Source organism: Salmo salar, chromosome 25 (genome assembly GCF_965601325.2).
Source record: "Salmo salar chromosome 25, fSalSal1, whole genome shotgun sequence".
Classification (NCBI taxonomy): Eukaryota; Metazoa; Chordata; class Actinopteri; order Salmoniformes; family Salmonidae; genus Salmo; species Salmo salar.
The window spans coordinates 35611831-35637552 of NC_138315.1; the positions used below are offsets into that span (position 1 = coordinate 35611831).

The 25722-nt window shown below is 41.1% G+C and overlaps 1 protein-coding gene across 3 annotated transcripts; it reads right to left on the reverse strand.

Moving 5' to 3' along the window:
- Window positions 1–1330: 1330 nt before the first annotated feature.
- Window positions 1331–23817, reverse strand: zgc:113337 (Ig1_MRC-OX-2_like and Ig domain-containing protein). 3 transcript variants are annotated; one of them, XM_082969127.1, is made up of 8 exons: window positions 23550–23817; window positions 22639–22706; window positions 22426–22501; window positions 19765–20085; window positions 18850–19179; window positions 12160–12444; window positions 11444–11548; window positions 1331–4024 (listed from the first exon to the last, which is right to left on the reverse strand). In XM_082969127.1, the coding sequence occupies exons 3-8, from the start codon at window positions 22496–22498 to the stop codon at window positions 4014–4016; spliced, it is 1125 nt and encodes a 374-aa protein (XP_082825253.1). In that variant the 5' UTR covers window positions 22499–22501; window positions 22639–22706; window positions 23550–23817; the 3' UTR covers window positions 1331–4013. The 3 variants fall into 3 exon arrangements, with proteins under 3 accessions (XP_082825253.1, XP_082825252.1, XP_045563632.1); XM_082969126.1 differs by having other exon boundaries at window positions 22634–22706; XM_045707676.2 differs by having other exon boundaries at window positions 22426–22706.
- Window positions 23818–25722: the final 1905 nt, after the last annotated feature.

Sequence of the window (25722 nt, forward strand, 5' to 3'; positions counted from 1 at the left end):
GAAAGAAGGGAGGGAGGGAGGGAGGGTGTGGATGGATGGATGGATGGATGGATGGATGGATGGATGGAGGGGTGGATGGATGGATGGGTGGATGGAGGGGTGGATGGATGGATGGAGGGGTGGATGGATGGAGGGGTGGATGGATGGAGGGGTGGATGGAGGGGTGGAAGGATGGATGAGTGGATGGAGGGGTGGATGGATGGATGGGTGGATGGAGGGGTGGATGGAGGGGTGGATGGAGGGGTAGATGGATGGATGGATGGGTGGATGGATGGGTGGATGGAGGGGTGGATGGAGGGGTGGATGGATGGAGGGGTGGATGGATGGATGGGTGGATGGAGGGGTGGATGGATGGAGGGGTGGATGGATGGGTGGATGGAGGGGTGGTAGATTGGTGGTGAGAGAGAAATGACAGACTGCATGCAGATTGAGGTCATTCAGAACCCATGTGACTTCATCGCGCTACAGTCCCAGAAACCTTATGACAGGGTGGACAAGGTGTGTAAGAGGGGTATGACTGTGGGATTGGTCCAAAATCAACCCTAACAATACACTACACACAGTCTCCTTAGTATGAGGGAAACTGGGTGTGTCACTGGAAGGGGCTTTGGAGCAAACGTGAGAATGGTGACAGATTCCAGTACTATTCCATGATCAAACCTTAAACTGATAGAGAAAGCATCTATTCCTCTTGAGTGAACAGTGTGCATAAGAAATGGAACAGGTTGTGGATTTAGTTCTGAAGACACACAAACACATTCCTGGCCATGCTAAAACTGTGTGGAAAACTAGTGATCTGATCTCTCATAAGAAAACATTCAATTTTAAGACAATAATCTGTTCTACTGCACACCAAGTCAAGAGAACACAGTCCCACACAGAAGGCAGTCACAGAGGGCAGTGTTTGTGACACAGAGCTAATAAACACACTTTAACCAGCCTTCAGTGCAGAGCTGCCCTTACAGATTGTTGCTGGCCTATTTGCAGCTGTGTGTGTGTGTGTGTGTGTGTGTGTGTGTGTGTGTGGGTGCGTGCGTGTGTGTGTGTTTTTATTCTCCAAAGCTCGGTACCTCTATCAAACCCCACGGCTCAGGATAAAACAGACTTGGAACAAAGTGCACATGGAAGCCAGATATGGACAAACAGCCAAGAGGAGAATAATTCCACGTTTCCCCCCTTTCTCTTTAAAGTCAATCCAGGTGTACAGAGACTGGCCCCAGAATTCCATTCCTCAGGTACAAACTCAAAAATCTCTTTTGTTTTGTCAACTTTCAATGTTCAGTATTAAGTGTAAATTATTTAGTAACCAGTAATGCACTAGACCTTTTTCTAAATGTTTTTATCTTACATTTCATTACGTCATCATCACACAGTACATTTTCAAGTGACAGCATCTTCCTTCATACTGGGGCTGTGTTGACCTTTGATGTGGTTAGTTGCTTTTTCAGCATGTGAAGTGACTCTGGAAGAAGGCACATTATGAAACACATGTTATCTGGGAAGAGCCCTCCACACACATATTCAATGGTTACATCACATATCACAGCAGTCAATGTACATACTGGGAAAAAACCTCTAAGTAAAGTGATGTGTATGATGACGCAATTAGAGAAGTACCACAGAAGATGCATTATGATAGCAAACCATGACAGTTTTCTCCTAAAAAGGCAATTAACCTTGACTGCTATCTGATGCTTATACAAATGAAGTAAATCGGGTCAGCATTTCATGAAGCTTAAATCTGCAGAGACCTGATAATACTGATGGCCTGGCCACTCCTTGGTGGCAATGATTAAAAAGGAAAGCCATTGCACACATTCATACACGTCTTCTACTGGGAATCACATTAAACCATCTGACCATGGAATCTGAAAACACACACACTCACAAACAACTCATAACTACAGTTATTCACCCTCTCCCCATGATAAAAATGGCACTAATGGTATCATTCTATAAAATATTTGTATCTGACCATAAATTCCACCACCCTCTCGCCAACTCTGCTAGAGTTCTGAGTAAGTGGTCTATGTCTGAGACCTGCGGTTGAACCCTTACAGATAGCTTTATCATTGCCAGCATGTAACAGACGTAGGATTTTAAATTGAGCCAGTTCGCTACAGCAGGCAAATAATCCTGCAGCAACAGAAAATGTGAATTATTAGATGGGATTTAACATTTCAGTAGCACTTTACTTGACACTCAGCTTCATAACACGTTATGACACGGTCATAATCATGCCATATGTCATAACAGTTGTAATAACTTGTCATAACCTGTTATAATATGGTCATATCACTGTCACGATACATATATTTAGACCTGTTGTGACATATATTGCGTTATTATATGGCTGGTTATGACACCTACATAAGAGTGTCAAACCCCACAAAACCTACCACAGAGGGCAAAACACTTCATGTCAACACTATGTTTATGTTATAGATTTTGTATTTATTGACCATGTTAAATGATTAATGTAATTGTGAACTCATTGATGTCAGACATGCACCTACCCCAATGCTCTGTTGCTGATGACTGGGATGAATGCAGGAGCAGATTTCAGGAGCAGGACAATACACCCTGTTTTTGACTGATGACTGACATTAGGGCATGTACCTGATAGGCCTATCTGGCATTATGATGGTCATAATGCTTCTTGACAATGTCATAAAGTGTATTTTCTTAGTCCAAGTAAAGTGACACAGGGTGGTCAAGTCATTTAAAATATGATACCTGGAAAGAATTCATTACAACAACCACAAAGTACTTAAGAAACAAACTTTAAACGAAAGAAAAGACACATTTGTGTAGATGTCATAACCAGCCATAAAATAACGCAATATACTGTATGTCACAACATGTGTAAATATATGGGTCATGACAGTGTTATGACAATATTATGACAGGTTTTGACAAGTTATGTCAGTTGTTATGACATATTATGACATGGTTATGACGGCGTTTTAACTTGTTATGACACTGGGTGTCAAATAAAGTGATACCAACTTTTCATAAGGGAAAGTCAAGTCTGAAATTTCAAAGTGGAAATTACAAACTTTAGAAGCCTTTTTAAGCCTCAAATACACGACATTGCAGGAAAATTCTCCTGCAGGAAAATTCTCCCTCCACATGGTGATCAAATTAAGATCCTACATCTGTAGGAGTTTCCAGAAAGAAATCACGCTTGGCTAAATACTGTCAGTCGCATACACATTATGAACACTTAATTGAAAAATAACTTGGCAAAGCAGGCTGTCCCATGAAACACTGAGAATAGAATGAAAATAGAGTGCATTCTGGGGGGTTCAAAAGGGTAGGTCCTCCACAGAAGCTGCGTTACAGTGGTCTAAAGTGGGACTTGAAAGTTTGTAAATTCCATACAATAACTACTCATCTCTTCTGCATTCAGTGTATCACAAGACGTGAGGGCCACTGAATACTGTAATACCATGGTAGACTAAGGTATTTTCACTTCTCATTCAGAGTTTATGGTTTTCCCACGGACATGGACCCTTTCATCTCGGGAACATACTTTACAATAGCACAAAGAAACCAAGGCAGTTACAAGAATAAAATAATTAGTCAGCATCACACCTCATGATATATATCGATGCTAATTGGGGTTATCAGAGGACAAGGTTAGGTTCAGATCTGTTAGGATGTGTTGTGATTATTCTGGGCCGTATTCAAAGAGTCTCAGAGTAGGAGTGCTGACCTAGGATCAGGTATGTGACTGTCCATGTAATCTTATTTATTATGATCTGGAAGGGAAATCTGATCGCACATCAGCACTCCTACTATGAAACTCTTGAAACTGGTGAGTACAAGCCATTGTGACTAAACAATTGGTGTTTTGAGTGGATGGATTCAGATTCTCAGTGGCCCTGTGATGTTGGTCATGATGGATTGTATTGTGTGTCCTCTTCTTGAGGTGGCCCTTGCTTCACTTCTGAAGGTGCAGCAGAATGTTGAGGAACAGTCTCTGATTGGCTGAATATCACTTCCTCCTTTCAGACTCTGTCTGTGTAGAGGAGCGAGAGAGAGAGAGTGAAAGAGAGAGAAAAAGAAACAGACAGAGAGTGAATACACCCTGGCGTGAAGTTTTGATAACTGTGTAAATCTCGTTAGGACAAGGTGACTTTCAGAAATATATTCCCCTGTATTTACCCACCAAAATTAAATGCTATTTAGCTGCTAGTGTGGCTATCATAAAGAAATACAAATGCCATTATGATCTGGACGAGAATGCCAAATTGAGGCAAAGGTAAGTATCTCTGGATTAAGTATTGAATATTAGTTAAATGTAGTAATTAATAAATTAGGTACATTTCTTTAAATTGAGAATTCTGTGAACTGTCTTGTGCAAGTTTTAAATTGACACAATACCTGTTAGCAAAGGTGTCAGCTGAGAGATGATGTGCAGGAGCTTGCTGGGATTTGTAGTTTTGCATGATGTCTACATTGATGCTAATTAGCATTTTTGAATCTGAGAGTACATAGAGCCTAATATATTGACAAAAGTCACCTTTTTGATAACTAAAAGACATTAGTCTTTTCATTGTCTTCTCTTTACAGCATCAACCCTTTCCTTTCTAAACAATCTTTTCCTGCGATGTTTTTTTAAAATATTGCGACATGCCTGACTTGGCCTCTCTACTTTTGACAGACAGTGGCAACTCAAGAACAATCTGCCCAAATTGCGAGTGCTGCCTTTCCTTCAGACTGTAGGCAATACGATAAAAAATTATCCACAACTTGTTTTAAAAAAAAGAAGGTAAATATCCTCTGTGTCCAAATCAACCTTTAGTAGTCTATTTTGAATTATTGTATTTATTTCTGTATAGACAGGAGTATGTTAATTAGGCTATATAACTTTGGCAATTTAACCTGTTAGGGCTAGGGGGCAGTATTGACACGGCCGGATAAAAAAACGTACCCAATTTAATCTGGATACTACTCCTGCCCAGTAACTAGAATATGCATATAATTATTGGCTTTGGATAGAAAACACCCTAAAGTTTCTAAAACTGTTTGAATGGTGTCTGTGAGTATAACAGAACTCATATGGCAGGCCAAAACCTGAGAAGATTCCATGCAGGAAGTGGCCTGTCTGACAAGTTGTTGTTCATCTTGGCTCCTTTTATTGAAGACTGAGGATCTTTGCTATAACGTGACACTTCCTACGGCTCCCATAGGCTCTCAGAGCCCGGGAAAAAGCGGAATGATATCGAGGCAGCCTCTGGCTGAAACACATTATCGCGTTTGGCAAGTGGCCGATCAGAGTACTATGGGCTTAGGCGCGTGCCCGAGTCGACCCCATGCTTTATTTTCTTTCGTCTGTTTACCTAAACGCAGATTCCCGGTCGGAATATTATCGCTTTTTTACGAGAAAAATGGCATAAAAATTGATTTTAAACAGTGGTTGACATGCTTCGAAGTACGGTAATGGAATATTTAGAATTTTTTTGTCACGAAATGCGCCATGCTCGTCACCCTTATTTACCCTTTCGGATAGTGTCTTGAACGCACGAACAAAACGCCGCTATTTGGATATAACAATGGATTATTTGGGACCAAACCAACATTTGTTATTGAAGTAGAAGTCCTGGGAGTGCATTCTGACGAAGAACAGCAAAGGTAATAACATTTTTCTTATAGTAAATCTGACTTTGGTGAGTGCTAAACTTGCTGGGTGTCTAAATAGCTAGCCCTGTGATGCCGGGCTATCTACTGAGAATATTGCAAAATGTGCTTTCACCGAAAAGCTATTTTAAAATCGGACATATCGAGTGCATAGAGGAGTTCTGTATCTATAATTCTTAAAATAATTGTTATGTTTTTTGTGAATGTTTATCGTGAGTAATTTAGTAAATTCACCGGCAGTGTTCGGTGGGAATGCTAGTCACATGCTAATGACATGCTAATGTAAAAAGCTGTTTTTTGATATAAATATGAACTTGATTGAACAAAACATGCATGTATTGTATAACATAATGTCCTAGGGTTGTCATCTGATGAAGATCATCAAAGGTTAGTGCTGCATTTAGCTGTGGTTTGGGTTTATGTGACATTATATGCTAGCTTGAAAAATGGGTGTCTGATTATTTCTGGCTGGGTACTCTGCTGACATAATCTAATGTTTTGCTTTCGTTGTAAAGCCTTTTTGAAATCGGACAGTGTGGTTAGATTAACGAGAGTCTTGTCTTTAAAATGGTGTAAAATAGTCATATGTTTGAAAAATTGAAGTTTTTGCATTTTTGAGGTATTTGAATAACGCGCCACGGGATTACACTGGCTGTTGAGTAGGTGGGACGCTTGCGTCCCACCTAGCCCATAGAGGTTAATTCAATTTACTTAAGGAAAATCTTAGCTTCCCCTAGCCTTATGGACTCGCTGCCTATGCTTAAAACCATAACAGCACGTAACTTCCATTCGCTATTCGAGTGCAGGTTACGGATGTAGTTTTTTTTTGTGGGCCACTCTAAATAAAAATTAATTCCACCGGCCTTCCAAGTGGCGCAGCGGTCAAAGGCACTGCATTGCACTGCTTGAGGCGTCATTACAGCCCCGGGTTCAATCCCAGGCTCTGTCACAGCCGGCAGTGACCAGGCGACCCATGAGGCGGTGTGCAATTGGGCCAGCGCTGTCTGTGTTAGGAGAGGGTTTGGCCGGCCGGGATTTTCTTGTCCCATCGCGCTCTAGCGACTCTTTGTGGCGGGCCGGGCGCCTACAAGATGACTTCGGTCGCCAATTTTACGGTTTTCTTCGACACATTGGTGCGGCTGACTTCCGGGTTAAACGAGCAGTGTGTCAAGAAGCAGTGCGGCTTGGCAGGGTTGTGTTTCGGAGGACGAATGGCTCTCGACCTTCACCTCTCCCAAGTCCGTATGGGAGTTGCAGTGATGGGACAAGACTGTAACTACCAATTGGATATCACGAAATTGGGAGAAAAAGAGGTAAAAAGTACAAACAAAATTATAATCATCAAATAATACTAATAATACTAATAATTCTATATGTAAAGACCAGATTAAATTAAGAATAGTCTGATGGGTGAGAATATGATCAAGTGCTTGTCAAATTGTGAATGAGAGACTGATGAAGTGTGTGCAGCCTGCGCAAGAAACAGAGCAGAGCTCATGCCTTTCATGCTTTTTTCAAATCATCATTAATCGCATTATTCAGCCTTAAAATTGATAACAAATCAAAACATATAGCCTTACGTTTGTATCATAACTAAAGTTAAATAAATAACTCTAAATTAAGCATATAGGAGGACCTGTTTCTCTGTTAACCGCTCAACACAGAATAGCCGCATGTGTGCACTCCTTCAAATCATTTGGAGAAATTATCCTTTCTATTTTATTCAGCTTTGTTCAATTGTATTCTTCATACTATAAAATAACATAAAATAATGCCATGGAATTCAAAGCAGATCTTGTCTGCTAAATGAACTGTTCCTAGGCCGTCATTGTAAATACGAATTTGTTCTTAACTGACTTGCCTAGTTAAACAAAGGTTAAATAAATAAAATAACATTCTTATTTACAATGACAGCCTAGGAACAGTGGGTTAACTGCCTTGTTCAGGGGCATAACGACAGATTATTACCTTGTCAGCTCGGAGATTCAATCTAGCAACCTTTCAGTTACTGGCCCAACTCTCTAACCACTAGGCTACCGGCTAATAATAATGACAACTCAGAATATGCTATTCTGTTCTTCTGAAATAGGCTTCATTTTCTTCATATCATGTTTCTTTAGACCTGTCTAAAATAAATAATGGATTTAATGTGATGGTGTAGACTAAATTACATGGATTTATTAGACTTTTTAAAATGTAGATGTTTCAACAGTCTGCATCAGTGTGTGGAAGCCAGGAGATGCTAAATGTTTTTATGTTAATTAACGGTCAATTACCGTGAGACCGACAGTTATTTGCTTGACAATCACTGGCTGACAAAATGTCATGATTGCCACAGCCCTAGTTTGGACATACTCTTATTTGTTGTATCCCCTACGATCCTTTATGTATAACATCTCCATTCTCCACAGAGCACTAGCAATGCTGAAACCAGCGATGACACAGAGGTTCTTTTAACCTCTCTAGGGTATGTGGGATGAAATCGTCCCACCTACTCAACAGCCAGTGGAATCCCGTGGCGCGATATTGAAATACCTTAGAAATGCTGTTACTTCAATTTCTCAAACATATGACTAATTTACACCATTTTAAAGACAAGACTCTCGTTAATCTAACCACACTGTCCGATTTCAAAAAGGCTTTACAACGAAAGCAAAACATTAGATTATGTCAGCAGAGTACCCAGCCAGAAATAATCTGACACCCATTTTTCAAGCTAGCATATAATGTCACATAAACCCAAACCACAGCTAAATGCAGCACTAACCTTTGATGATCTTCATCAGATGACACTCCTAGGACATTATGTTATACAATACATGCATGTTTTGTTCAATCAAGTTCATATTTATATCAAAAACCAGCTTTTTACATTAGCATGTGACGTTCAGAACTAGCATACCCACCGCAAACTTCCGGTGAATTTACTAAATTACTCACGATAAACGTTCACAAAAAACATAACAATTATTTTAAGAATTATAGATACAGAACTCCTTTATGCAATCGCTATGTCCGATTTTAAAATAGCTTTTCGGCAAAAGCACATTTTGCAATATTCTGAGTAGATAGCTCGCCATCACGGGTTAGCTATTTTGACACCCACCAAGTTTGGCACTCACCAAACTCAGATTTACTATAAGAAAAATTGGATTACCTTTGCTGTTCTTCGTCAGAATGCACTCCCAGGACTTCTACTTCAATAACAAATGTTGGTTTGGTTCAAAATAATCCATAGTTATGTTCAAATATCCTCTGTTTTGTTTGTGCGTTCAAGACACTATCCGAAGGGTGACGCGCCCGACGCGTTTCGTGACAAAAAATGTCTAAATATTCCATTACCGTACTTCGAAGCATGTCAACCGCTGTTTAAAATCAATTTTTATGCGATTTTTCTCGTAAAAAAGCGATAATATTCCGACCGGGAAACCCTGTTTTCGTTCAAAGACGAAAAAATAAAAACATGGAGTCGTCTTGTGCACGCGCCCCCAGTCTCATTGTTCTCTGATCGACCACTATCCAAATGCGCTACTGTTTTTCAGCAATGGGCTGCAAAGTCATCATTCAACGTTCTGCCGCCTTCTGAGAGCCTATGGGAGCCGTAGGAAGTGTCACGTTACAGCAGAGATCCCCAGTTTTCAATAAAGAGAGTGTAGAAGGCCAAGAAATGGTCAGAGAGGGCACTTCCTGTAAGGAATCTTCTCAGGTTTTTGCCTGCCATATGAGTTCTGTTATACTCACAGACACCATTCAAACAGTTTTAGAAACTTTAGGGTGTTTTCTATCCAAATCAAACAATTATATGCATATTCTAGTTTCTGGGCAGTTGTAATAACCAGATTAAATCGGGTACGTTTTTTATCCGGCCGTGCAAATACTGCCCCCTACCCTAGAGAGGTTAATTAGGGATCGGCGTCCCGTCAACGGGACAGTTGTAAATCATGCAGCGCCTTTTGTTACCATCGCAGATTTTAGAGAAACAACAAATGTCAGTACATATACAGTAAGGGTCTTATATCGGCTGAAAGCTTAAATTCTTGATAATATAACTACACTGTCCAATTTACAATAGCTATTACTGTGAGAAAATGCCATGCTATTGTTTGAGGAGAGCTCCTAACAACAAAACACTTTTTTCACCGCGATAGGTTTGATAAATTCACCTCTGAAGGTGAAATGTCTACATACATTCTGAAATCTTGCTCTGATTTATCATCCAAAGGGTCCCAGAGATAACATGAAGCGTTGTTTTGTTAGATAAAATTATTTTTCATATCCTAAAAAGGTCCATATAGCATGCACGATCGATTTTGTATTTCCACTCGTTCAATTTGCAAAGAAAGGAATCGGTGAAAATCTAACCCTAAACGTTGTTTCAACCAGGCAAATCCCATTCGTATGTATTCCTCAGAGATCCTAGAACGTAACCAGACTTCACTATATCATTAGGGGTGTAGTATATCCTATAGGACACCAAATTTGGTCAGAAAGCGACACCTTCATGGTAAGCCGATGACGCGGCCGATCTTCATTTGATCAACTGTATCTTTGTCAAATAAGCACCAATCGGGGTCAAACAAAGCTAGCTATATAGCCAGTGAGCTGGGCTTTACGGGAATATCTGAAAACCCTCTGTCTTTTGCGACAGCATGCCTTTTCCTTTTGGACAAAAACTATAAGAATATTCAGTTATGAAGTTATGAAAACTGGTTGTTTTGCAAATGTTGAACTTATAATATGGCTACTAATACTGGAAAAGCTAAATCAAAGTCGAAGTATACAGATTTGACGATATTCTTGCAGAAAAATGTCATATGAATGCCAATGTGTCCTTCACAATTTGACTTCACACTAAATGCCATGTATTTCGCTCGTGCTTCAAGTTATCGGTCTGAAACTTTGCACATACACTGCTGCCATCTTCTGGACACCATCGGAATTACAACCAGAGTGATGCCAAAACTGGGCCCTTTCTCTTGCATTTCAAAGATGGTGGTAGAAAAAAAACTGTTGTTTTTTTCTTTGTATTTTCTTCTACAATATCTATTGTGTTATATTCTCCTACATTCAATTCACATTTCCACAAACTTCAAGTGTTTCCTTTCAAATGGTACCAAGAATATGCATATCCTTGCTTCAGGGCCTGAGCTACAGGCAATTAGATTTGGTATGTCATTTTAGGCAAAAATTGAAAAAAAGGGGGCTTTGCCTAAAATTAAATCATCCCATAGTCCATAGAGAAAGAGGCCAAAGTTAGGGCAACAGGCAAAGTGCAGGTTGAGTGCAGGTAATAGGCAAGCTGACTGCCAATTCCCCCCATGTGAAGTTGAGGTGGTAGCATCTTGTATTGGTTCCCTATACCATTCTGAGAACCACCAGAACTACTGTAGTATCTAAAAACAGCTCCATCTGGCCAGCTGCAAAGTGTTCTCTTTGTAATTCCTCTGTAGTGACTGGAGACAGCTGTCAGCATAGAGATGGATAGATACAAGGACAGAGAGCTCTCTTGTCATGTGATCGATTCCCCCCACTCATACACAAGTCACAGCTGTGAATTTTAAGATTCAGGAATGGATACACCTTGGTCCCTGAGGGTATCTGGTTAAATTTAGCAAACAATGTAAAACAATTGTTCTTTTGTCTTTAGGGCAGCGTTAAATTATACAAATGCCAACCACAGGTTTGATATTTTCAAAGGATGCATAATTCCACATCTCTTTCTCAAACACACGCATGCACACACACACACACACACACACACACACACACACACACACACACACACACACACACTCACCATCTTCTTTGCGCAGGAAACACTTCCAGAGGCAGAAGCAGAGACTTATGACCAGCAGAGCAGCTACAGTGGTCACAGAGATTAAGATGGTCAGAGCTGTCCCAACTAGAGAGAGAGAGGGAGAGCAGAGACAGACAGAGAAAAATAGAAAAAGTGAGAGATTGAGAGAAACAGGGAGAGAGGGACAGTGAGAGACAGTGAGAGAGAGAATAAGATAGAGATTTAGAGAGACAGAGTGTAGGAGAAACAGAGTATGAGAGACAGAGAGTAAGAGAGAGACAGTGAGAGAGAGGGAGAGGGAGAGAGATAAAGAGAGAGATTTAGAGCGAGAGAGAGAGCGAGAGAGAGAGAAAGATAATCATCTAAAAACAATTCTAACTTTTTAAAAGTATATGTTGATTGGTTCAGATTAAGTTTGGATTTCATTATGTACATATCTGATTTGACCATTTGGGCATGAACACTCATTAACCCTACTTGGCACTGACTTCAACAAAAACATATCTCAAATCTTAAACCCTGTGTTTAGGTCAGTCATTAATGTTTATCCATCACTCACGGATCAGTATTCTTGGCTATGTCCTGGTTTGGTCAGGCTACTTAAAGGAAAATGTTAGCTCTGAGCCAAGATAAATGTAAAACATTTGTCTCCTCCCAATGTGTGTGCGCGTGTATATGTCTGTGTGTGCGTGCACATTCATGTTTGTCTCACTCACTCTTGGTGTTCATAGACACAGCGATGGGCGACTCCAGACCCTTATGGTGGACCAGGCATTTGACGGACACGTCTTTCAACAGCCCTGATTGGACAGTGAGGGTGCTGATGACCAGGGTTGTCCCATCCCCCTGCTGGAGCTGTGATGTCACAGGGGGACCCATAGTTCGGTTGTCCCTCTCCACGTTCCACACTATCTCCACCGGGGGCCGTGACACGGCTGTACAGTTGGCCTCGATCACCCCTGGAGATGTGTTCTTGTAGCTCACCTGGGGTTTAGGCAGTACTGGGCAAGACACAGAGATAATCAAAGATCAATGTTGGGTTTAGTGAATCAGTGTGTTTTCAGGTGGGTTGACTTAACTACGACTTGGTCCTGCATAGTGACTCCCAAGTGGCGCAGCGGTCTAAGGCCCTGCATCTCAGTGCTAGAGGCGTCACTACAGACCCTGGTTTGATTCCAGGCTGTATCACAACCGGCCGTGATTGGGAGTCCCATAGGGCGGCGCACAGCATCGTCCGGGTTAGGGTTTGGCCAGAGTAGGCCATCATTGTATATAAGAATTCCTAACTGACTTGCCTAGTTAAATAAAGGTAAAAAAAATAGATGACTTGGATCACAAGAAAAAATCGACTTATTTGGGCAGAGAATCGATGTCACAGATAAAATCAATGTGTGATAAAAAATATTAACTGTAGGAATCTTGTGACTATGTGCATACTGTACTTGAGCTCCATATGCAACAAATCATCTCTGTTTTCAATTGTCTGTTCTCAGAGCTGTGGTAGGAATGTTATTCATTGGAATTTAGAACATTTGTGTTGGCGAGAACTGATCTGGCTGGCCACAGATATTTGGCCCTGATAGCACAGCAGCAGTAGAGTGTCTTAACAGGCGTTTCTACTGAACCACATGAACCACCAATCTGGAGTAGATCTGTGGTGGAGGTGGGGCAACCCCAGAAGGAATTCAGACAACAGAACATAGCACTGTGATATGAACCAAGACTGCTATCTACTGACATAGCACTGTGATATGAACCAAGACTGCTATCTACTGACATAACACTGTGATAAGAACCAAGACTGCTATCTACTGACATAGCACTGTGATATGAACCAAGACTGCTATCTACTGACATAGCACTGTGATATGAACCAAGACTGCTATCTACTGACATAGCACTGTGATATGTACCAAGACTGCTATCTACTGACATAGCACTGTGATATGTACCAAGACTGCTATCTACTGACATAGCACTGTGATGTCATACAGTACAGAGAAAGAAATCAAGTCTCTTTCCCTCCTTGTTAGTCTTATTCCCTATCTTTTAATCTCAGTCGTCCTCCTCCACCCAGACTTCAAACAAGAACAACAGAATAACATTCTAAAACAGGCAGACTAAGGAAAAGAGAAGGGAGAGTAGTATCATAACAAGGTCAGAATACCAGTGAAGAGGGGGAAAGGGAGAGAGAGATAAACACGTCCATCAAAAAAAAAGAGGGCAAAATCTTTGCTTGCTTTATTGACTTTAAAAAAGCATTCGATTCTATTTGGCACGAAGGGCTATTCTACAAAATTCTACAAAATGGACTTGGTGTTAAGGTCAATTGCTTCATAAAATGTATGTACACAGAAAACAAGTGTGCAATAAAAATCAAAAACCAAAGAACATTATTTTCACATAGTCAAGGTGTGAGACAAGACTGCAGTTTGAGTGCAAACCTTTTCATCATTTATATAAATGAATTAGCAGACATGTTGGACCATTCTGCAGCACAAAGACTCACACTATTTGACACAGAGGTGAAATACCTGCTATATGCTGATGACTTGGTTCTTATATCACCAACCAAAGAAGGTCTTCAACAGAACCTTAACATTCTAGAGCAATATTGCCATACTTGGGCCCTGGCAGTAAATAAAAAACAATTAAATCATGATTTTCCAGAAAAAAAGCCAGAAACACAAAAATAAATTCACCTTGAACAACACCATAATTGAACACTCATAATTACTCATACCTTGGTCTGACCATATCTGCATCAGGAAACTTTAATATGGCAGTGAATGCACTCAAAGAAAAAGCCCTCAGAGCATTGCATGCAATTAAAATGAAATTATTCAAAATCAACATCCCAATTAAAATCTGGACCAAAATATTTCACAGTGTAATCCTACCAATAGCTCTTTACGAAAGTGGTATTTGGGGGCCACTGAATAAACTGGACTTCAAAATGTGGGACAAACATCCAATTGAAGACCTACATGCAGAATTCTGTTGGAAAATTCTACAAGTCCAAGGAAATACACCAACTAATGCATGTATAGGGCAGAATTGGGCCACTTTCCAGTGGCAATTAAAGTACAAAAAATATCATTCACATTTTGGCTACACCTAAATTCAAACAAAATCCCAAAGCTGACTAAATTGCTATCTGTGTCACACCCTGATCTGTTTCACCTGTCTTGTGATTATCTCCACCGCCTCCTGGTGTCGCTTATTTCCCTGGTGTATATATCCCTGTGTTTCCTGTCTCTCTGTGCCAGTTCGTCTTGTATGTTAGTCAAGTCAACCAGCGGTTTTCCCGTACTCCTGCTTCTATTCTCGTTTGCTAGTTCTCCTGGTTTTTGACCCTTGCCTGTTTTCTGGACTCTGTACCCGCCTGCCTGACCATTCTGCCTGCCCTGACCTCGAGCCTGCCTGCCACTCTCTACCTCCTGGACTCTAAACTGGTTTTGACCTTTTGCCTGTCCATGACCATTCTATTGCCTACCCCTTTTGGATTGTTTAATAAATATCAAGACTCAAACCATCTGCCTCCCAGGTCTGCATCTGGGTCTCGCCTTGTGCCCTTATAATCTGGCTCTGAACAGAGAATATGAATTGGCTGATAATCTCTACTCTGTCAAAGATATGAAGCAGAGACAGATCCTTACCAAGTACAGGCTGAGTGACCACCAACTGGCAATAGAAACCGGTAGACGTAAAAAGACATGGCTACCTAAAGAAGAGCATGTATGTGTTCACTCCACGACAAGGGAGGTAGAAACAGATGCACTTTCTCCTTTACTCTGATAAATATTCCTCACCATCAGATTCATTATTCACAGAAATTACTACATTTATTCCAAATTGTAACTTACTAAACTCAGAGGAAAAACAAGAAAGACTCATGGGTGAAGGAGCAATGGCTCCTCTTGCAGCCAAATATGTATTTGCCTGCCATAGCCTGAGGGACACTGAATAATAACATCTGCATAGTAAGCAGTGACTTTATTAGTAGTATTATTGTTATTATTATTCTTGTTATTATTATTATTATTGTTGTGATTATTATTCCAAATAGTAATGGTACGGGTAGGAGGGGTGATGGTAATGATGGCTGTTTAATCAGTGGTGGAAAAAGTTCCCAATTATCATACTTGTTGGCAGGTAGCCTAGCATTTGGCCATCGAATCCCCGAGCTGACAAGGTTAAAATCTGTCGTTCTACCCCTGAGCAAGGCAGTTAACCCACTGTTCCCTAGGCGCCGAAGACGTGGATGTCGATTATGGCAGCCCCCCGCACCTTTCTGATTTAGAGGGGTTGGGTTAAATGCAGAAGACACATTTCAGTTGAATGCATTCAGTTGTACAACTGACTAGGTATCCCCCTTTCCCTACTTTAGTAAAAGTAAAGATACCTTAATAGAAAATTACTCAAGTAAAAGTGAAAGTCACACAGTAAAAGTCTAACAGTATTTTGTTTTAAATATACTTAAGTATCAAAAGTAAATGTAATAGATACTAAAATATACTTAAGAAATGAAAGTAAAAGTATAAATAATTTTAAATTAGAATGCCATTTGGCTCTAAACAGAGAGTACACAGTGTCAGAATACCTGACCACTGTGACTGACCCAAACTTTGACTACCGTATGTACAGACTCAGTGAGCATAGCCTTGCTATTGAGAAAGGCCGCCGTAAGGCATACCTGGCTCTCAAGAGAAGACAGACTATGTGCACACTGCTCACAAAATGACGTGGAAACGGAGCTGTACTTCCTAACCTTCTGCCAAATGTATGACCATATTAGAGACACATATTTCTCTCAGATTACACAGATCCACAAAGGATTTGAAAAAAAAAATAATGTTTTATAAACTCACGCATCTACTGGATGAAATACCACAGTGTGCCATCACACCAGCAATATTTGTGACCTGTTGCCACAAGAAAAGGGCAACCAGTGAAGAACAAACACCATTGTAAATACAACCCAAGTTTCTGTTTATTTATTTTCTGTCACGGTTGTCGTCGGTGAAGGAGGACCAATACGCAGCAGGTACGTGTATGCTCATCTTGATTTTTATTAACTACAAAAATGAACATACAAAATAACAAAACAAAACGAAACGAACAACTACAAACAGTCTGGTAAAGCATACGGCTTACACACAGAACAATCACCCACCAATAACACATACAAACACACCCTAATATATGGGACTCTCAATCAAAGGCAGATAGACAACACCTGCCTTCAACTGAGAGTCCCAACCCCAATCAACCAAACATAGAAACACACACACTAGACTAACCATAGAATTAACTAAACATAAACCAAAACCCGGAAATACTAAATCAAACACCCTTTACACAAACACACCACCCCGAACCACATAAAACAAATACCCCCTGCCACGCCCTGACCAAACAAAACAATTAACCTTATATACTGGCCAGGACGTGACATTTTCCCTTTTGTACATCATTACAACACTGTATATAGACATAATATGACATTTGAAATGTCTTTATTCTTTTGGAACTTCTGTGAGTGTAATGTTTACTGTTCATTTGACTTTTGTTTATTATCTATTTCACTTGCTTTGGCAATGTTAACATGTGTTTCCCATGCCAATAAAGCCCTTGAATTGAAATTGAATTGAAATTGAATTAGAGAGAGAGAGAGAGAGAGAGAGAGAGAGAGAGATATGGCACAGGCTTTTCTGTTGGAATCACTGGAAGTTCCATTTGAGACAAATGCCTTGCTGTTTGAATGGGCTGACAGGGAAAAGACAGAGAGAGGGAGAGCAAGAACGAGAGAAAGGGGAACAGGGAGAGCGAGAGAGAGAGAGAGAGAGGGAGGGTTGATGAGACAGTAGGGAGCACTGTCTGCCTGAAACAGTAATATAGTCATGCCTTTGGGTGTCACACTTTAGTCCCCCCTCTCTCCCTTTAACAGATCCATTCTTTAGTGCTAATGTAAACTCTCTGTCAGTGCTCCCTTAGTGAGACACAGCCATAGAAATAAGAATGAATAGAAAGGCGTCTCCATTCAAGTCAATGGTGGCATAATGGGTGGACTGGCAGCCATTTTGAGTGTACCCATGCCAGGAAGTAAAATCAGGAAGTGTACCCTTCAATCTTTGCAGTGATTTGTTGAGTCAATTCAACTGACATTACGAAAGATACATTCCATTGCATGAGCCACATCAGCTAGCATCATTTGAATGAACATTTTACATTACCATGGCAATCCAGCATCAGTTGATAGAACATTTCAGAATAACATGTAAATGATTGCATCACAATACCAGGCCTGCATTACAAGTGTACCAGTCAATTGCCAGGGTTAGAGCTTCCAAGTCCGTTCTATTCATTCTTATTCTATGTACACACCACCAGCCTGGGTTTGTGTTACACTTAATCACACAAACACCACTAACTACAACTTCAAACAGCCGGAAAACTAATGATGATCAAACACTGATTTGAAACTAGTGTGTGTGTGTGTGTGTGTGTGTGTGTGTGTGTGTGTGTGTGTGTGTGTGTGTGTGTGTGTGTGTGGTGTGTGTGTGTGTGTGTGTGTGTGTGTGTGTGTCTGTGTGTACCTGTGCTTCTTCTCTGAAGAACCCTTACCAGCAACAGATGGACCTAATTTTCAGCCACAAACATGTCAAGAACAGCTCAGTATTTGATACACTCCTTTCCACCTCAATCCCTTTGGAGTTGCCTTCAGGTCCCAGCTTACATCGAACATATGACTGTTCAGGGAGAACCTCTGGGCTACAGAATACTGTAGCAGCAGTAGTCGTCAAATAGAAGTAGCGGCATATTGTTAAACTGCCTCTTTCACTGTTACTACTACAGTGTCCGTCATTTAAGACTGTCAATGCTGTCAGTGGACACAGAGGTCAGAGCACACACACGTGCACGCACGCACGCACGTGCACACACGCACTCGTGCAACACATACATTTGTCAAATAATCTCCCTCCCTTCCTTAGGTGAAACTATGCAGAAGTAATACCAGTGCTATAATCTAATATTTGACAACATATCGACCACCATCAGCCAATCACTGTATATTACTAAAACAGAGGAGTGATAACTCTTCTCTATGGAGTGAAAGAGGGCATTCACCAGTCTGGTTTGTTCAGCACAGTCAGGTCTGTATCATGTTAACTATCATGCTGGGATTCAAACATCATGCACTACCTAGGATCACTCTACAGTTAAACCCATTCAACACAGTGTAAAGCGCAAGCACCTGAAGGTGGATATGCTGGCAATATATTCAATCATCATTACTATAAGTTACTATAATTACTGTAGACGCTATTAGACAGTGAGAAGGATGTTTAGCCTAACCCTGCCAACGACAGTGAAGAATGTGTATGTAGAGTAACCTTTCCTACCAAAGACAGTGAGGCAGACGGTAGCGCTCTTGGTTCGCTCTGCGTAGGTGTGGTACTCGCAGGTGTAGCAGCCCTCATCCTGGACGCTGACTGGTCTGATGGACAGCTGGCTATGGGAATGGGAGGGTGTCAGCCAGGCCCTCTCCTGGTAGGGCGGCTCGATCATGGGGTCGCTGCGCTTGGCATAGGAGGCTACTTCGCTGGAGTCCCCCTGCTCTGCTGTATGTCTCCACAGCACCTGCTGTACCTTCTCTGGCAGGCCATAGGAGCAAGACAGGACTGCCGCCTTACCACTCATCGCTGTCTTGTTACCCTCAGCAATCACACGGGCTGGAGGAGAGGAAAACAACATGTTCCAATAGACAAACAGACAGACACACACACACACACGTACTATGCTATCTGTGCATCTACAGTTCTGTCTGCAACAGCACTTTCTGATTACCAGTATGAGCCTCCCCTCCCCTCCTCAGCCCTCCCCTCCTCAGCCCTCCCCTCCTCAGCCCTCCCCTCCCCTCCTCAGCCCTCCCCTCCTCAGCCCTCCCCTCCCCTCCTCAGCCCTCCTCTCCCTACAGTCTGTGACAACACAGGACCTGTCAGAAACACATGGGTCTGCTCCCACAGCTTCTATGCTGCATATGGGAACATATGACAACAGCACATGGGGATGGGAGTCATGACATCTCTCTACAGCCATCAGAGTACATCCCTATAGTATAGAGGTTTATCAAAAGAGGAGTGACTTCCTGATTCAGAGGGTTTGGGTTAAATGCAGAAAACACATTTCAGTTAAATGTGAGAAGTACAAAACAATGATTGGGACATGCCCATGTACTCAGCTGTGACACTCAGACTACAATCACAGAGTAACACATAAATGACAAAGAGGAAATCTGAACATTCTCCTCTATTCACATGTGACGGTGAGGCAGGTGCGTCCCTCCTGCGATCCTGAGGGGTAAAGGTCAAAGATGCAGGTGTAGCAGCCCTCGTCTCTGAAGCCCACCCTGCGGATGGTGATGGCTGAGGTGTCCTTCGGGGAGGGGGCCAGCTCTACATGCTGCTGGCCGCTCACGCTGTCCTTCTGGCTGGGCTCGTAGGTCAACAGAGTCTTGTTCTGGACATCCAGCCAGCGCACCTGTTTCAGGCTGTCCCCACGCCCCTTAGACACCATGCAGGTCAGAGTGAAGGGGAGCTCCACTGGGGCCTCCATGCGCTCAGGGACTGTTACCTTGCCTGGGACATGGATAGGGGAGGGGACAACAGGGATCACAGATCAGTCAAACAACTCATGCACTTGTTGTTTGACTGATCTGCCCATTACTTATTCCACATTTTGATGTGTTACAGCCTGAATTGAATATGTCAATAAGTATTGAACCCCTTTGTTTTGGAAAGCCTAAATAAGTTCAGGAGGAAAAGTCTCATAATAAGTTGCATGGACTCACTCTGTGAGCAATACTAGTGTTTAACATGATTTTTGAATGACTACCTCATCTCTTTACCCCACACATACATACAGTAAGATCCCTCAGTCGAGAAGTGAATTTCAAACACAGATTCAACCACAAAGACAAAAGAGGTTTTCCATTGCCTCACAAAGAAGGGCAGCTATTGGTAGATGGGCAAAAAAAAACAGACATTGAATATCCATTTGAGCATGGTGAATTTATCAATTACACTTTGGATGGTGTATCAGTACACTCAGTCATTACAAAGATACAGGCGTCCTTCCTAACTCAGTTGCCCGGAGAGGAAGAAAACCGCACAGGGATTTCACCATGAGGCTTATGGCTGTGATAGGAGAAAACAGAGAATGGATCAACAACATTGTAGTTACTCCATAATACTAATCTTATTGACAGAACGAAAAACGGAAGCCTGCACAGAATTCAAATATTCCAAAACATGCATCCTGTTTGCAACAAGGCACTAAATTAATATTGAAAAAACTGTGGCAAAGCAATTCACTTTTTGTTCTGAACAGAAAGTGTTATGTTTCAGACAAATCCAATACAACACATTACTGAGTTCCACTCTCCATATTTTCTTGTGACATGCAAGGACTAGGGAGTTTTGCACAGGGATTTTCCTAGAGGAAAACCTGGTTCAGTCTGCTTTCCCCTATTTCAGCCACACCCGTTACTGACAGGTCGAGCACACAGCAAAGCAATATCCATAGACAAACATTGGCAGTAGATTGGCTTTACTGAAGAGCTCAGTGACTTTCAACGTGGCACCATCATAGGATGCCAAATTCCAACAAGTCAGATTGTCAAATTTCTGCCCTGCTAGAGCTGCCCCGGTCAACCATTAGTGCTGTTATTGTGAAATGGAAACGTCTAGGTGCAAAAACGGCTCAGCCGCGAAGTGGTAGGCCACACAAGCTCACAGAACAGGACCGCAGAGTGCTGAAGTGCTCAGCACGTAAAAATTGTTGCAACTGGTCCTGGTTGCAACACTCACTACCGAGTTCCAAACTGCCTCTGGAAGCAATGTCAGCACAATAACTTTTCGTTGGGAGCGTCATAAAATGGGTTTCTATTGCCGAGTAGCCGCACACTAGCCTAAGCTCACCATGAGCAATGCCAAGCGTCGGCTGGAGTGGTGTAAAGCTCGCCTCCATTGGACTGTGGAGCAGTGGAAATACGTTCTCTGGAGTGATGAATCACACTTCACCATCTGGCAGTCCGACAGATTACTCTGGGTTTGGCGGATGCCAGGAGAACACTACCTGCCTGAATCCATAGTGAAAACTGTCAAGTTTGGTGGGGGAGGAATAATGGTCTGGGGTTGTTTTTCATGGTTCGGGCTAGGCCCCTTAGTTGCAGTGAAGGGAAATCTTAACGGTACAGCATACAACGACATTCTAGACGATTCTGTGCTTCCAACTTTGTGGCAACAGTTTGGGGAAGGCCCTTTCCTGTTTCAGCATGACAATGCCCCCATGCACACAGAAAAGTCCATACAGAAATGGATTGTCGAGATTAGTGTGGAAGAACTTGACTGGCCTGCACATAGCCCTGACCTCAATCCCATTGAACACCTTTGGGATAAATTTTAACGCCGACTGCGAGCCAGGCCTAATCGCCCAACATCAGTGCCTGACCTCACTAATGCTCTTGTGGCTGAATGGAAGCAAGTCCCCTCAGCAATGTTCCAACATCTAGTGGAAAGCCTTCCTAAAAGAGTGGATGCTGTTATAGCAGCAAAGGTTAGACCAACTCCAAGTGTCCACATACTTTTGGTCATGTAGTGTACTTATGTAAATGTTTTATTTCTGTATTTAATTTTCAATAAATTAGTGAAAATTACTCAAAACATGTTTCCGTTTTGTCATTATGGGGTATTGTGTGTAGATGGATGAGACATTTTTTTAATTTGAATAGATTCAGGCTGTAACAAAGCAAAATGTGGAATAAGCCAAGGGATATAAATACTTTCTGAAGGCACTGTAGATGTCTAACACTGTACACCACATATTGTTTGGTGGAAACATGCATAACCACAATAATGTGGTGAACTTACTAATAAAAATAAAAACGTGTCAATATGTCAAGTGCTATGTCCACTCACCCTGCAGTCTGACCACCATCAGTAAGGACACACACAGCTGCAGGCATCGCACCAGGGAGGACACACACATCATAGTCTGCATTGGGCAGAGTAGACAGTCATGGGCTGGGGTCAAAGTTCAAAGCTTTCCAGGACCAGGGTAGGCCACCACGGACTAAAATAGTTTTTAATAACCATGTTTCTGTACAATCATCTGAAAGGATGTTACCTTACAGATTTGAACACTGTTTGAGTGGTTTAAACAAGCCTCATCTTACACCTGCTCTTGACACACGTCTCCTCTGAAAGATAAGGAGAACACACAGAGGGTGAAACAAACTCCCACATCCATGAATCTGGCTTAATCCAGTGTGGAAATCTGCCTCTGAACTGTTGACATAGGATCAGTTACTTAACCTTAGAAATGTGAAGGCAAAATGAAGGGCTTCATTCTACCATCAGACTGGCCAAGCCCATTACACACAGGCCAGCTGCCTTTCTCTGGCAGAATGAGGCTCCACTTGCTCCATTGAGGATAAATGATAACTTCTGACCCAGCATCTTGTTTTTGAAATATCCAATTGAATAAGGCCTAACACACCTACAAGAAAAACCTTGATTCCACAGTGAAAATAAAGGCTGTTTTGAGTCATACCCAAAGGGCTGTGTTTCAGTTTCTTGAATAAGATTAAGCCATTTGACATTCTTTAATAAAATTATTATTAAAAAAAACCCTGCTAGCTCATGAACACAATCCCATTTTACTTAGTCAATTTGACCAGAGCAAAAGGGAGCACGAAATCCTCGCCCATCTCTCTGAAAACTATTTTCTTTAGGCAAAAAATTGGCTATATATTGTTGCTACCACATTGTTTTTGTCACAAGATCAAAGGAAATCATTAGCCGACCAACATTTAAGTGGACCATATTAGTAATACAATATATCTGTTACCCCAGCCAAATACAGCTAGTATAAGCTATGGATCAAATAACAATGAAGAATCAACATTTAAACAAAGATTTCACTGGTGTATGATGCAGAATATAAAAATCCAAAGTAGTATCCTAATAATTAGAGCGACTTTGGGCACTACAAGCCACTTTCTATCCTGAAACTTTATCTTAAAATATAATTAAAAGCTTACCTCTGTTGTAGCTTGCGGGCGTTACTTTGGCAGCTAGTCCGATCACTGTACTCTCATGGTCCGTGTATTTCCATCTATTTCATAGACTGTCTATTACGGTTGTAAAGAGCAGCTCCAGATAAAACACCGCCCATCTGTGAGTCTACAAATCAGGACCAAATAGTGTGCATAAGAAAGGGTATTGGGCAACAACTGAAATATGTGTATTTTCTTATTGTATGAAATAATAACCTTACGTCATGGTTCCAACACTAGTCATGCTTTGGGGCGAATAAATTGCATGTTCTTTTATCGCACTTGTGTGCAGTGGGGACAAAAATGCGCACCTATCGCTTCAACAGCGTGAGGTGTAGGAGTGCTGCCCTCTAGTGGTTGGCATTGAAAGTACATTGTGAGTGTACGATAAATTCTATCACGACAGAGACGCAGAGACACACTGAAGTGAAACTAAGCAGGCGTTGCAGTTCAGTTCAATTGTTTATAGAAACCAGACTTTAATTCAATTGAAAGTAAATACATTTGGGATTTTTAAAAACGTTTTCTGGGGGATAGATAAACATTTTAAAAAAATGGACAGAGAGAAAATATTTCAGTTTTATAGCTAACCTCATGATAATTTACACATTTTGCCATGAGCTTAAGAGAAATATTGCTGGTTTAGAGCAAATGTCCTACTATTCTACCTATTTTGCCATGGGACTGGTTTATGACATGTACAGTCCCTCATTAAAATGCCAATCAATTTATAACATTTTTGACATGCATTTTTCTGGATTTTTTTGTGGTTTTTCTGTCTCTCACTGTTCAAATAAACCTACCATTAAAATTAGAGACTGATCATTTCTTTGTCAGTGGGCAAACATACAAAATCAGCAGGGAATCAAATACTTTTTTCCCTCACTGTATATTGTATTTACTTTGCCACCATGGCCTTTTTTTGCCTTTACCTCCCTTATCTCACCTCATTTGCTCACATTGTATATTGACTTATTTTTCTACTGTATTATTGGCTGTATGTTTGCTTTACTCCATGTGTAACTCTGTGTTGTTGTATGTGTCGAACTGCTTTGCTTTATCTTGGCCAGGTCGCAATTGTAAATGAGAACTTGTTCTCAACTTGCCTACCTGGTTAAATAAAGGTGAAATAAAATAAATAAAAAATACAGAGATATAATTTTGTCAAAAAAAGATTGTAAAAAAAACTTACATTTACTGGATCTTTGCATCTTTCTCCATTGAAATGCAACCACAGCCAGCACACTAGTAAGAACACTATCCAGCCGCTGTGATGATAATCCACAGTGTTAAAATCACCTGAGAGAATTAGAAGAGCCTCTGAGAATTTGTTGCATAGATTCTGTCATTTTCTTGTAAGTTGGGCAAAACGGGTCTTATTTGGAGCATGTGAGTTAGGTTCATACACATTACAGATGATGAAAATAGCATTGTTAACCGTGTATCTCCATCAACTGACACATCTGGGATGCTAGATGATGGGTTGGTTGTAGTCACATTCTGGGGACCCTATCCTTACAAAACAGAACTAAGTAATAAATATTCACAGCCACATGTCAAACACAATGAAATGACCATTTTTACACTGAAATGACAAAGGTTTTGAACTAGAAGTTGAATTTGAACATTTTATAGTTAATTAACGATCCGCCCCTTTTTTTCAAATTTTCGCTTAAAATGACATACCCAAGTCTAACTGCATGTAGCTCAGGACCTGAAGCAAGGATATGCATATTATTGATACGATTTGAAAGGAAACACTTTGAAGTTTGTGGAAATGTGAAATGAATGTAGGAGAATATAACACATTAGATCTGGTAAAAGATAAAAACCTTGAAACGCAAGAGAAAGGCCATAATGTATTATTCCAGCCCAGGCACAATTTAGATTTTGGCCACTAGATGGCAGCAGTGTATGTGCAACGTTTTAGACTGATCCAATGAACCATTCCATTTCTGTTCAAAATGTTGTATCAAGACTGCTCAAATGTGCCTAATTGATTTATTAATAACTTTTAAAGTTCATAAGTGTGCACTCTCCTCAAAAAATAGCATGGTATTATTTCACTGTAATAGCTACTGTAAATTGGACGGTGCAGTTAGATTAACAAGAATTTAAGCTTTCTGCCAATATCAGATATGTCTATGTCCTGGGAAAT